Here is a 13,946-nt window from a genome sequence, read left to right on the forward strand (position 1 = left end):
TATAAATTTGACTCAGTTTTCTATGTTTTAGAAATGAGGCCTTTATCAGAGACACTGGCTGTAAAAATTATTGGCTTTGTTTGTGCAAAAACTTTTCAATTTAATGTAATCAGAATTATGCATTTTGCATTTCGTAATGTTCTCTCTTGTTTGGTCATAAATTCTTCCATTCTCCATAGTTATGATAGGTAAATTATTCCTTGCTCTCCTAGTTTGCTTATAGTATCAGGCTTTAAATTGTGTACCATTTTGACTTTACCTTGGTATATGGTGTTAGATGTTGGTCCATGCCTAATTTCTGCCATACTATTTTCCAGTTTTCCCCTCAGGTGTTGTTAAAGAGTGAGTTGTTATCCCAGAAGCTGGAGTCTTTGAGTTTATCGAACAGTAGATTACTATAGTCATTGACTATTGTGTCTTGTGTATCTAACCTATTCCACTGATCTAACACCAGTATCAAGTAGTTTTGATGATTGCTGCTTTATAATAACAATTTAAGATCTGGTACAGCTAAACCACCTTTCCTTGCATTTCTTTTCATTAATTCCCTAGATATTCTGGATCTTTTGTTTTTCCAGATGAAGTTTTTTGTTTTTTTCTTGCTCTATAAAATAATTTTTTGGAAATTTGAATGGTATGGCACTGAATGCCTCTTCTGATTCCTTCAATTTCTTTTTCTTCTCTTATTGCTAATGCTAACATTTCTAGTACCATATTGAATAACAGTGATGATAATGGACATCTTTGTTTCATCCCTGATCTTATTGGAAATGCTTCTAGCTTATCCTCATTACATGTAGAGCTTGCTGATGGTTTTTGATAGATGCTACTTATCATTTTAAGGAAGACTCCATTTATTCCTATGCTTGCTAGTGTTTTATTAATAGGAATGGATTTTGTATTTTGTCAGAAGCTTTCTCTGCATCCATTGAGAGTCATATGATTTCTGTTAGTTTTATGGTTGATATGGTCAGTTATGCTGATAGTTTCCTAATATTGAACCAGCCCTGCATTCCTTGTATAAATCCCACCTGCTGTTGATCAATTGCTGTAATCTCTTTGCTAGTATTTTATTTAAAAGTTTTACATCGTGTGGTAGGCACTGGAGCAGATATGTCTGTGAATGAAAATAGAAGGGTGATCTCTTGTATAAGACTGTGTATTTTTATCATATTTGAGGAAAGTAGTAAAGATAACCAGTACACTAAAAGAAAAAGTTTTGCATCTATAGTCATTAGTGAAATTGGTCTATAATTTTCTTTCTCTGGTTTGGCTCTTCCCAGAATAGGTATCAGCATCATATTTGTATTATAAAAAAAATTTGGTAGAATTCCTTCACCTGTTTTCCCAAATAGTTTTTATAGTATTGGAAGCAGTTGTTCTTTAAATGTTTGATAAAATTCACTTGTAAATCCATCTGGCCCTAGAAATTTTTTCTTAGGGAATTCATTGATGGCTTGTTCAATTTCTTTTTCTGAAATATAGTTACTTAAGTTCCTCTTCTGTTAATCTGGGCAATTTATATTTTTGTCAATATTCATCCATTTCACCAATATTGTCAAATTTATTGGCATGCAGATGGGCAAAGTAGCTCCTAATTAATGTTTTATTTTCCTCTTTGTTGATGGAGATTTTACCCTTTTCATTTTTGATACTGGTAATTTGGTTTTCTTCTTCTTTTAATCAAATTAACCTAAGGTTTATCTATTTTATTGTTTTGAAATAAAACCACTCTTAGTTTTATTAGTTTTTAATAGTTTTCTTACTTTCATTAACCTCTCCTTTAGTTTTCAAAATTCCCAACTTGGTATTTAATTGGGGATTTTTAATTTTTTTCTTTTTCTAGCTTTTTTAGTTGCATGCCACATTCATTTATCTCCTCTTTCTCTATTTTATTTATGTAGGCATTTAGAGATATAAAACTTCCCCTAAGAACTGCTTTTACTGCATCCTGTAAGTTTTGTTATATTGTTTCATTACTGTCATTCTCTTGAATCAAGTTAATGATTGGTTCTATGATTTGTTGTTTGACCTGTTCATTCTTTAGGATTATTTACTTTCCAATTAGTTTTTAGTCTATTTCTCCATGACTCTTTACTACATGTAATTTTTTTTTTCGTATCATGACCTGAAAAGGATGCATTTAGTATTTCTGTCTTTCTGCATTGGATTGTGAGGTTTATATGCCCCAATACTTGGTCACTTTTTGTGCAGGTGCCATGTGCTGCTAAGAAAAAGGTATATTCCTTTCTATCCTCATCACTTTTCTCCAGAGGTCTACCATATCTAACTTTTCTAAATTCTATTCACCTCTTTAACTTCTTTCTTTATTTTGTGGTTAGATTTATCTAGTGCTGAGAGGAGGAGGTTGAGGTCCCCTGCTAGGATAATTTTGCTGTCTGTTTCTTCCTGTAACTCACTTAACTTCTACTCTAAGAATTTGGATGCTATGCTAGTTGGTGCATATATGTTTTGCAATAAAATTATTTCATTGTCTATGGTACTTTTTAGCAGGATGTAGTTTTCTTCCTTATCTCTTTTAATTAGAACTATTTTTGCTTTTGTTTTGTCTGAGACCAGGATTGCTACCCCTGCTTTTTTAAAATTTCAGCTGAAACATAATATATTCTGCTCCAGGCTTTTACCTTTACACTGTGTGCATTCTTCTGCTTCAGATGTGTTTTATGTAAATAACATATTGTAGGATTATGGTTTTTAATCCACTCTGCTATCCACTTCTGTTTTATGGGAGAGGTCATCTCATTCACATTCACAGTTATGATTACTATCAGTTTCTTTCTCTCCATCCTATTTCCCCCACCCCTGTTTTTCTCTCTCCTTTGTCCCTTTCCATCCTCACTAGAGTTTTGCTTTTGACCACTGCCTCTCTCAATCTGCCTTCCCTCCTTTCAGCCCCTGCCTTTTCTTTCCCTTTTCCCTTACTACTTTTCTCCTCCCTTCTATCCTCTCTCTTTCTTTTCTTTCGCCTTTCCTCTCCTACTTCCTATAGGGCAAGTTAGATTTGTATAATTTCCTCTCTGAGCCAAATACGATAAGAGTAAGGTTCAAACAATACTCCTTTCCCTCCCTTTTTCCCCTCTAATGTAATAGTTCTTTGCACCTCTTCTGCCTCCTCCTTTCCTCTTCTCCCAATTAATCCCTTTTTACCACTTAGTTAGATTTTTTCATCATCACATCAAAGTCAGTTTATACCCATGACCTCTGTTTATGTATATCCTTTCTAAATGTCATAAAAAAGATACAGTTTTCAAGAGTTACAAGTATCATCTTCCCATGTAGGGGTACAAACAATTTGCCCTAATTGAATAACATGGTTTTTTTGCCTTTCCTATTTACCTTTTTATGCTTCTCTTGAATCTTATATCTGAAGATCAGATTTTCTGTTGAGCTCTGGTCTTTTCATCAGGAAGGATTGGAAAAATCCTATTTCATTGAATGTCCCTCTCCTCCCCTGAAAGATTATCCTCAATTTGCTAGTCATTGATCCTTAGTTGTAATCTAAGTTCCTTTGCCTTACTGAATATCTTAGTCCAAGCTCTCTAGTCTTTCAGTGTAGAAGCTGCAAGATCCTGCATAATCCTGAGTGTTATTCCACAATATTTGTATTGTTTCTTTCTGGCTGCTTGCAGTATTTTCTCCCTGACTGGTAATTCTGGAATTTGGTTGTAATAATCCTTGGAGTTTTCATTTTGGGATCTCTTTCAGAAAGTGGTTGGTGGGTTCTTTCAGTGACCTTAGGGCAGTTTTCCTCGATGATTTCTTGAAAGGTGCTGTCCCAGCATGTTTTTTTACATAACATTCAAATAGACCAATAATTCTTAAATAATCTCTCCTAGATCTTTCTTTTCTAGGTCAGTTATTTTTCCAGTGAGGTATTTTGTATTTTCTTGTATTTTTTCATTCTTTTGATTTTGTTTGACTGATTCTTGATGTCTCATAGAGTCATTAACTTCCACTTGCCCAATTCTAATTTTTAATGAATTATTTTCTTCAGTTAGCTTTTGTACCTCCTTTTCTATTTGGTCAATTCTACTTTTCAAGGAGTTCTTCAGTGAGTTTTTGTGCCTCCTTTTCCCAGTTATTGACTTTCTCTTGCATACCTCTCATTTCTTTTCCCTGTTTTTCTTCTACCTCTCTTATTTGACTTTTATAATCCTTTTTGAGCTCTTCCAAGAAGGCTTTTTGGGCTTGAGACCATTTCATGTGTCCCTTTGAGGTTTTAGATGTGGAAATATTGAAAATGTTTTCCTCTTCTGAATTTTTTTGGATCTTCCCTGTCCCCATAGAAAGAATTTGTGGTCATTGTCTATTTATGCTTTTTGCTCGTGGTGTTTGCCCATTTCCTGGCTTTTAAAGTTGATCTCTCCTGCTGGAGCACCAGGGGCACTGTCTCAAGTTACTTGTGCTGGGGACCAGGGATCTGGTCACAGGCTTTGTGTTTTGGGACCTCAGGTGCTGGCAGCTGGAGGCTGTAGGGGTCTGATAGCTTACATGGTGCTGAGCTGGGGTCCTAGTGGTGGTGTCTGACATGTGCTGAGTCCAGGTAGTGTTTTTCTGCATTTCCCTGGGGCTGCACTAAAACTCTCAGGGGTAGGGGGTAGGGTTCTGGCCCCAGGGGGATGCCTGCTTACCTAGGCGGCTGCTCTGAAACACTAGAATGTTTGGCTGCTAGAGGATGCCTACCCACCAGCATATGTGGTATTTTTCCAAGTTGGAGTCTACAGGTTCCCCTGCGTACACCAAGGCACTTGGGGTGGGGCTGCGGTTGGCATTTGCCTGCTCCACCACCCTGGGGCTCAGCATCTCCTGCTGGTTTGCTGAAGTGAGGCTTGCTGCTGGTTTTTTGGAATGCCTCCTGTCCTGTATTGCTCCCCTTCCACCAGAGCAAAAGGGACCTTTCCCTTTAAGACCCCCAAGTCTCCTGGTCTAAAAGACTGCTTAGCCATCTTTCTGCTGGCTGAGTTATTCCAGGATTTTTCCTCAGACAATATTTTCTGGGTTTTTAGAGGTACATTTGGATAGTCTTTCATTTGGTACCTTAAGATGCCAGTGGAGCACTCGGCTCTCTCCCTCTCATCCCTCGCCTTCATGGCGTGACCAGTTGTGATGCCAGCCTTGATGGAATGCTTTGTTTCTGTTCTTATTCCTTATTGGCCAAGTCAATCAGAATTTACTGAGCACTTACTGTATACCAGGCAATAGTAAAAAAAGCCCTGAGGATATGTTGTTAGCCCAGTGAAGGACAGTCCATGCCCTCAGTGAGTTTACATTCTAACTGGACATAAAAGGGAGCTGGAAGTGAGGGGCAAGTTATGGTGGTGAACTCTAGAGAAGGAAACATGGCTGGTCTGGGCCCCTCCTCAAAGTGGAGGTCCCAGGAAAAGTGCATCAGTTGACTATATGTTGCAGCTTGCTTACATCCACCATGAATTTTTCTATCCCCCTCTTTGTGATACTTGTTTTTAACTCCTTGGAGACTGTTATATTCTGTGTCTCACTGTTATGCAGCAACATTGGTAGAATGTCACTATTAAAAGGATAGGCCTTTGTTTTGGTAGGAAACATTGAGATTATTAAAAGAGCTTTGTGATTCCCCCAAAGCATTTCAGACTATTCTTCCTTCTCTTCACCTCACCGCCTAATTCATTGCCGTTATATGTTATCTGTACCAGATATGCTTGCTGTAGTCTGGGCATTAGACATTCTTAATCTATTGTTCTTTCCTGTGTAGATGGTTAGACCCAGTTCCTTTGAATGATTACAGATTTATTTTAGGAGACTGTGCAGTATTCTGGAGCTTGATACAGTTAGCAAAATGTCATTTGCAGATGGGGACATCTGGAAGACCTCCCCATTTATAGGGAATCCTTTGGCTTGGAATGTGAGCCGAATCTCCTGTGGTGAATAACCTTTTTTTTTTTTTGAGCCTGTCTGTGTTTTTTATGCCTTGCCTAATACTTGTTTCTGAAACTATGAGAATTATTGAGCAAGGTTATATATGCTAGCCAAAGAATGATACAATTTTTGGTCATAGCAACTCCTGAAGGCTGTTAAGGTGTAGAGGTGCTGTAATCTGCATTGATGAACTTAGTACCTATACTGACAAGATCCAATATCTTGAAGTATTAGTGTTATTGATATACATTTCTTTATTCTCTCCATCATCTCTTGTTAAACTTGAAGGTGCCTAAGAAGGGCTGGGTGTGATTTATCTTTGTCTCTCTAAGCACCTTGAATAGTACTCTGTACATAGACGACATTTAATACACGTTTATAGAACGAGCAAACAGATGATCTTGAAGAATAAATGCATGTGCACCAAAGCCAAACAAAGCTATGGATTTCAAAGACAAGAAGATGAGATTAGAAATAAAACAGACCCCTTGAAAAGGAAAAGACATAGAGAATGCGAACAGAATGTAAGCAAGCAAGGTAGTAAGCTCTTTGGGAGCATGGACTATTTTATTTTTGTCTATCTCCAGCATCAAGCACAGTCACTGACATCTTTTACAGCAGCCTCTTAATTTGTCTCCCTACTCAAAGTCATTGCCCTCTTCAAGACATCTTGAACACAACTGCTCAAGTGATTTTCCTCAGTCACAGATCTGGCCATGACACTCCCCTACTCAATCAAGGCTCCCTATTGCCTCCAGGATCCTCTGCTTCGCTTTTAAGATTCTTTACAAACTAGTTACATTATTCCACTGCCTGTTCTCACTAGTCCAGCCAAACTGGTCTCTCTGTTCCTCATACAGCATACTCTACTAATGGACTGACTGCTTGTCTAAATCAAAACAAAAAGTCTCCATGAAGGAAGTTCCCCAAACCACTGTAATCAAAGACCTGATTTTTTTACAAATCTTCTCATGGTGCTGTATAGATATACCATGGAGAACCAGTAAATTAGAAGAGTCAAAATTTCAGCCACCCATAGGGCCATGAACAGATACATGGCAGGTGAAAGTACCTTGCAGCATATGACCAATAATAATTTAATCAAAAGATATTGACATAAAAGAGACAGTCAAGGTGAGCTATTCATATATTAGGAATAGGTGGTAACGTGAATAGAATATCTGTGTCTATTATACGAAAATATTAAAAGAAGCAGTGGAAGGCATCTAACACACTGAGTAGATTTTTTATGAAAGATTTAAGGTAAAACAGGAGCAAGAATTGCATGAGAAGCAATAGAGATGTTGCCATCTGCCCACTTGGAAGAAGTACATACTCCGATAAGCTTATAAATCCATCAAAGTATTGAGTAAAAGTAATTTATTCATCCAGTCAATAAGAATTTATTAAGTGCCTCCTATGTGCCAAGGACACTTAATAAAAGTTGATTTACATTGAATATAACCCTGGGCTAGATTTCCCTTCTCCCCAAGTTTATATAGATTAAACTATTTATTCCAGAAGCTTGAACTCATAGAAATTTTATTTTTATTAAATATTTTCAGGCTTTGACATCACTCTCCAGTCATAAAAAGTTAAAAGAACTTGCTGTTTCTGAGTGTGAATTTATCACGGATTCAGGGATTAAGGTAAGATTCTTTATTATAAATTCAAAGACAAAATCAGTTTAGCTAGGATTCATGGTGGTGCGGTGGAGAATACTGGATTAGGAGTCTCAAGGGACATGGCATTAAATGATAACCTCCCTCACCCCCACCTTCTTCATCTTTAAAGTGAAGCTTTTGGACTAGACAATTTCTAAGTTATTTTCCAGCTACAAAATTCCATAAATACAATTAAAAAATGACCAGTAACAACAAAAGAAGTGCATTAGACAGTACTTAGTACATCTAGATCATTCCAAATGGTAATTTGGAAGTGAGACTGCCTCTACTATCTTCCTTCATATGTTCCAAGGTTACACTAACTGTCAACGTACTAGATGTAGATAGAGCACCAGAATGAAATGAAATGTATTCTATAGTTCTGAAGGAATTCAAAGAAAGATTATTTGAATTATTGGTCAAAAAGTATAACTTGGTAGGTTGCCAACATGTCTGTGAGGAAATCATTACATTTTAAAAACAATTTATGTTTTATTATATTTGAAATGTGTCATGACATTAAAAAAAGAAAAAAGGTGACCCCTTGAAGAACTCTCCCTTAAGAAACAAGTTACGGACCCTCATTTTCAAATATATAGAGAACTGAGCCAGATTTATAAAAATAAAAGCCATTCCCTAATTGATAAAGGGTTAAGGAATAGGAACAATTTTCAGAATAAATCAAAGCTATCAGTTGTCATATGAAAAAAATGCTCTAAACCATTAATATTTAGAGAAATGCAAATTAAAACAATTCTGAGGTACTGCCCCGTAACCATTAGATTAGCTAGCATGACAGAAAAGGAAAATGACAAATCCTGGAGGGGAATTGGAAAAATACTTGCACTAATACAGTTAAGTGGTCTAACCATTCTGGAGAACAATTTGGAACTGTGACCAAAGGCTGTTACACCCTTTATACTTTGACCAGCGATAGCACAATACCCCAAAGAGATCAAAGTAAAAGAGCCCATATGTACACAAATATAGTTGCTCTTTATGTGGTGGCAAAGAATTGGAACGAGTGGTGATATGTGAATGTGATGAACACTCCTGTGCTGTAAGAAGAACCTGAGAAGACTGACATGGACTGATGCCGGGTGGAGCGAGCGTAACCCGGAGAGCATTGTACACAGTAACATTAATATTCTAGTGCTGGTCACATGTGAAAGAGTTACTAGTCCAGTCAGTGCATGATGAAAAGTGTTTCCCCACTTCCAGAGAGAGAGCTAATGGTATCAGAATCCAGACCGAAGCATATTTTTTCCTTTATTTTTCTTGCCTCCTCCCAAACATGGCTAATGTGGAAATATATTTTGCATGACCTTCATATGTAAAATGGTTATGGCTTTTCTTGCGTACTCAGTGAGTGGGGGAGGGGCAGAGGGGAAAGAGCATTTGGAACTGAAAATAAAAGTAAACATTTTTAAAACAAGAAAAATGGATTAGGGTGACTAGTACTAATCTGATAATACATCATTAGTGCCATCTGGTGGCAGGTTTCCTAAATCACAGACACAGGGCCTCTGGGGAATCCGGACCAGCTTTGGAGGACATACTTGTTAGATGTCATGTAAAATAACAAGTGCTTCAGACTTCTGTTCATAAGAAAGAATCTAGAGGGATCAAGAGAATTACAGAATTATTAGAATGTGATTAGAATGTGAGCTCCTAGAAAGGACAATCTTATTTTTCTAGTTGTATCCTTAGCATTTAATATAATGCTTTACACATAGTAAGCATTTAACAAATGCCTTCTTCATTAATTATTTTAAGGTTTAAAAAAATATTAAACAATTAAGAATTTTGAAAACTTTCTTGATTCTTCTTAGAATAAAATCAGTCATTTCCCAGTTACCACCCACACACCCCCACACAAAGGGGTATAGCTATGCAAAACTGACACACAGACCATTGAATCTTGCTTCTATATTGGGTGAGTTGGTCAAATATCCAACAGAAGATAAGAATATCAGATATTTAAGCAACATCGTACTGTGAGAAGAACACCAGGCTTAAAACCAGAAGACCATGAGAGAAGACACGAATCTTGAGGCTAATAATATTTGTGGCATCTATCGCACAAAGTAGGGTTTGCCTATCTACTGGATTTGTGATTGATTTTTTTCTTTTGAGACTGAGGCACTTCTCCCCCAGAAGAACAGGAAATACAACAGTCACTCACAGGCCCAATCCCACACCCAAACGAGTTAGGAGCATTGACTTGGGACATTTTGCCCTTCCTTGTATAGCCCATTGACCCCACTATTGAGGGTTCATCATATTGGTGCAGAATGTGGAGCAGACATCAATTGCAGCTCAGAAGTCGCTAGTTCAAGGGATCTGCCAGCCTCCGCTTCCCTGACAGCAGGCGTATTGCACATGTGGACAGGTATATACTATCACCCCCGACCCACACTTGGGACATCATTGGTGTAGAGAACTGCTCTGCAATTTATAATCGTGGAGAGCTGCTTGGGCCCATTGGGACACTAAGGACTTTCCTTGAGTCACACGGCCAGTGTCCGTGTCAGAGGCAGGACTTAAGCCCAAGTCTTTCTGCGATCCCAGGGCTGGCACCTAGCCATCACTTAACATTATCTCTTTCAGAGAGGTATTATTTTATTAGTAGCAGCAGTGGTAACTGGCATGTGTATAACTTTGAGATTCAAAAATGCTTTTTTGGATTATTTCATTTGTTGTGAAGAGAGTACTTTATAATTCTTGCTATGCTATAAAAGAGGGAACTAATAATAATTAAAAGGAAGTAATAACCTAATTGGAGGAAATAAATCTTTGAAATGGTAAATATGGACTTGGATAAGTAGGTATGAAATGTTTTGACAAGTTCCACACCTAAAGGTTATTGAAAAAAAAATTGCTTTTCTCTGGCATTACAGTAAGTAGCTTTACGTGAGTGTAGAGACTACCATTTTACATGAGCAAGAATTTATGAAGGGTCAGCAAAAATTAAGGTAATCTGATATGTAATGTCGTCGTAAATGTCATTGTGAATTATGGAAATTCACAGAAAAGGGGAGAGGAGAAGAGAGGAGGCAGAAAGGGGAGAGAGGAGGAGACCTGTAGAACGCGATGCTGGGCATTTATTATGCTTCTCGTTTTCAGGCACTATTCTAAGCATGGGGATACAAATATAAGCAAGTGATGTGGTCTTTGCCCTCAAGGCACTTACATTCCAATAGAGGAAGACAGCATATAAAGGGCATCTTGAAGGGGGAGGAAGGAGGCTAAAGAGAGCCCTGGGGCACAATCCAAGTTTCTTGATGGGGAGGAGGGCTGGAAGGGGGGAAGCAGCTTGGTTTGGAGATTTCCAGGAAGTGAGGTGGGGGCCTGGCTATTCATAATCCATGATAAATTACACGAAGTATTATTACTCTTTTACAGCCAAACTCTCCTATAGAGGGGGAGAGCCCAGGGAAGGGACAAGGAAAAGAAGGGTTTGTAGCTGTCAGAGTGCTTTTTCGCAATAGCGAGGTTTGGGGAGGAAGCCCCTGTCCTCTCTGCTGTTATGTTCTTCCTTGCTTGCTGTCTGTCTAAAGAGGAGAGCAGGCTGCCCCTGTCTGAGGGCAAAGGAAGACATCTGCTCCAACCTGTACCAAGCTATTATCAGCACCAAAATGCCCTCCTATATCATGCTGATGATACCTTGGGATATGTGCACCTATTGACCAAAGGCTTCCAAAGTCCCCAGCCTGTGGATCTCTCTTTTGAAAAACTGAGAAGGCCTTTTTACGTTTAGTCTTTCACAGATCTTCTAAGGAGCTTCAAAGAACATTTTCCTTTGTCCTGGTTTCCCAGTATCTTTTTCTTGAGCCAGCTAGAGGGAGGGAGTAAGGGAGCCACAGCCATTTCCTTTTGTTCTCTTTCCTAGGGTTAGTACACCAGGCAGGGTGTTTTAATTATAGGGCTTATTAGGGGGCACTGTATCTGTATAACTATATCCATGATTTGTTTTTTAGGCCATGCCTCTTCTTACTTAGTCTATTTAGTGCATCAATCACTTCCAGGTCCAATCCCACACTTGATTGGCACAGGAGCTTTGACCTACTCTGTTGTTGACCTGGGTTTTTTTTCCCCTCCTTAGTTAACCTGCTAGACCCTGCTACTGAGGGCTTACCATTTTGGTGCAGGACACAGAGCAGACACTTAATCAGCTTTAAGCCATTATAGCTCAGTACTCCTAAGCTCAAAAAATCCACCAGCCTCAATGTCCCTGGTAGCACAAGTATGCAGTATCACAGCACTTTTTGCTAATGAAAAGAAAATCACCAAGAGAAGAGACTCATAGTCCAGGATTTTATTTTAACATCCCAAATCTGCTGAGAGAGAGGGAAAAAGAGAGAGAGGAAGAGAGTCAGACAGACAGAGACAGAGATATGGGAAAAGTGTTTATGTGTTTCGATGGAAGGAGTTAAGCTGAAGAGAATTTGGATTGTAAAGTGGGGTTATTTGGAGGGCCTTGGGAGAGCCAAAGCTTAGGATGAGGGTAATGAGAATGGTTACTAAGAACATTAATCTCTTTTTTTATGATCACTTTTGTATTTATTCAAAACAAGCCAAAGAAAACAAAACTCATATTGTGGACTCAAGTAAGGGAAGTTTGTCACCATGAAAGCTCCCACTCTATACAATGAAATAGACTGATAAGACAACATCTTTACATCAAGATTTATGCTGTTAAACATTTATGTGGTTAATGGGGACCCAGACCAAGCTGTCAGTTCAATGTTCTGAGTTGATAAACCCAAAACACTTCCTTTATATTTACTTTTTTAAGTTCAGAAAATTAATAGCATAAAAAAAATATTTAGAACAATAAGAACATTCACTGATTCTACCACTGAAGGACTTCAGAGACCTTATGTAAGTTACTTAATCTCCTTGGGTTTCAGTATTTTCATTTTCTGTAAAATGAGGGGGCTGAACTAGAGGACCTCTAAGGACCTTTCCAGGTCTGGATCTGTGATTTCCTCTTAACTATATAACTGTTGATAGTAGAGCTAAGAAATCAGGTCAAGGTAAGTAAGACCTCTTTGAGGCAAAACATGATATTACAGTTATTTGGGTTGCTTTCCGTGTGTGTCTATTTGTGTTCTCCTCTGTCCTTTGTGTGCTTAGGCATTCTTAAAGTGGTTATAACCATAAGTTTTTATATATCTTAAGGAATAGCATTTCTAATCAAATTAGACTTTTTAGGGAAGAACCAACATGGTCTGTCTGTCATTTTGTAGAGATAGTGAAAGTTCTATGTCTAATTATGAACAACATATAAGTTGGACACTGGGCTGAGTTCTGCAGTGGTTTTAATATTTAATCAGGTGTATTAAGCATTTATCAAATACTAATGGAATTGAAGTGAATAAAGAGGGAAAATACAGGATGAGATAGATGATGTACTGAAGTATAAAGAACACTTTGCATTCTTGTCCACTAGAAGGATTGCAGTTTCTAATTTTTTTCTGAGATTAACATTCAATTTTTCTTCTTCCAGAGTTCTAGCAGGAAAATTTTCTATTTTAATAAATATAATTTAGTACATAAGGAATTTTCATGAGCAACATAACTAGGTCGCATAATATCAGTCTTTTTGTCCTGTCTCACCATATAAGACTCTTCAGCATAGTAAATGAAGGGCAGGAGAATGAAAGGAAAAGAAAAAGGGATAAATTATACATTGGAATTTATAAAAGAAAAGGGAAGGAAAAACAATAAGAGGTTTAAGTGGAAATTTTAGATTATCCCTGATTTATCTGTCGATTCCTTGCTTTCATTTATTCCAGTAAAGTGATTATAGGAAGATTACTATGTTTTAAAACAAGCATTTGAGAGAAGAAATTTAACAGAATTAATTTTATTCAGAATGAAGATAAATAATAATTGCAAAACATAATCAAGGGGAAAATATTCAACAGTCTTGAAAATAATAAAAAGTTACTTCATTTCAGTGTTTCTCTAGAAACCACAGAACGTGAAGATGAAGTGTCTAGAGACTCAGATTTATTGACTTTTAGAATCTGGCTTTAATTACTCTCACTGATTTCAGTTCCCCTTTCTTGCAGACATTAGATACACAGTTTGCTAAACTCATTTTGCTCTTTTTGGAGGCATATTTTTTCAATAAAAATTTTCAATAGTAAAGTGATTGAGTATTTTTCTTGAGAATTCCTTTCTTGAGCTACTTGCCAATTTAATTATCAAAATGCCAGATTTGAAAAGATTCAGTTTCATTTGGATGTGGCCATATCATGGTTTAATACTTTAATAATCTATAATTTCATTAGTGTGGAATTCACTCATTCACTCATGTGGAAGCTTGTTATTAGGTGGCATTGATAAAACCAATGA

At 37.4% G+C, this 13,946-nt stretch overlaps 1 protein-coding gene across 5 annotated transcripts in view; it reads left to right on the plus strand.

Annotated features, from left to right (window-relative positions):
• FBXL13 (F-box and leucine rich repeat protein 13) overlaps positions 1-13,946 on the plus strand; it is a 266,998-nt gene that overhangs the window by 208,522 nt on the left and 44,530 nt on the right. For 4 of the 5 annotated variants that reach the window (XM_072653155.1, XM_072653153.1, XM_072653152.1 and 1 more), the window contains one exon: positions 7,482-7,565. In XM_072653155.1, coding sequence (XP_072509256.1) covers positions 7,482-7,565 — 84 coding nt within the window. Of the gene's footprint in view, positions 1-7,481; positions 7,566-9,832; positions 9,973-13,946 lie in introns of all 5 variants that reach the window. The other variant, XR_011976923.1, reaches the window with a different exon arrangement.

The sequence above is a fragment of the Notamacropus eugenii genome, chromosome 3, assembly GCF_028372415.1.
Source record: "Notamacropus eugenii isolate mMacEug1 chromosome 3, mMacEug1.pri_v2, whole genome shotgun sequence".
NCBI lineage: Eukaryota > Metazoa > Chordata > Mammalia > Diprotodontia > Macropodidae > Notamacropus > Notamacropus eugenii.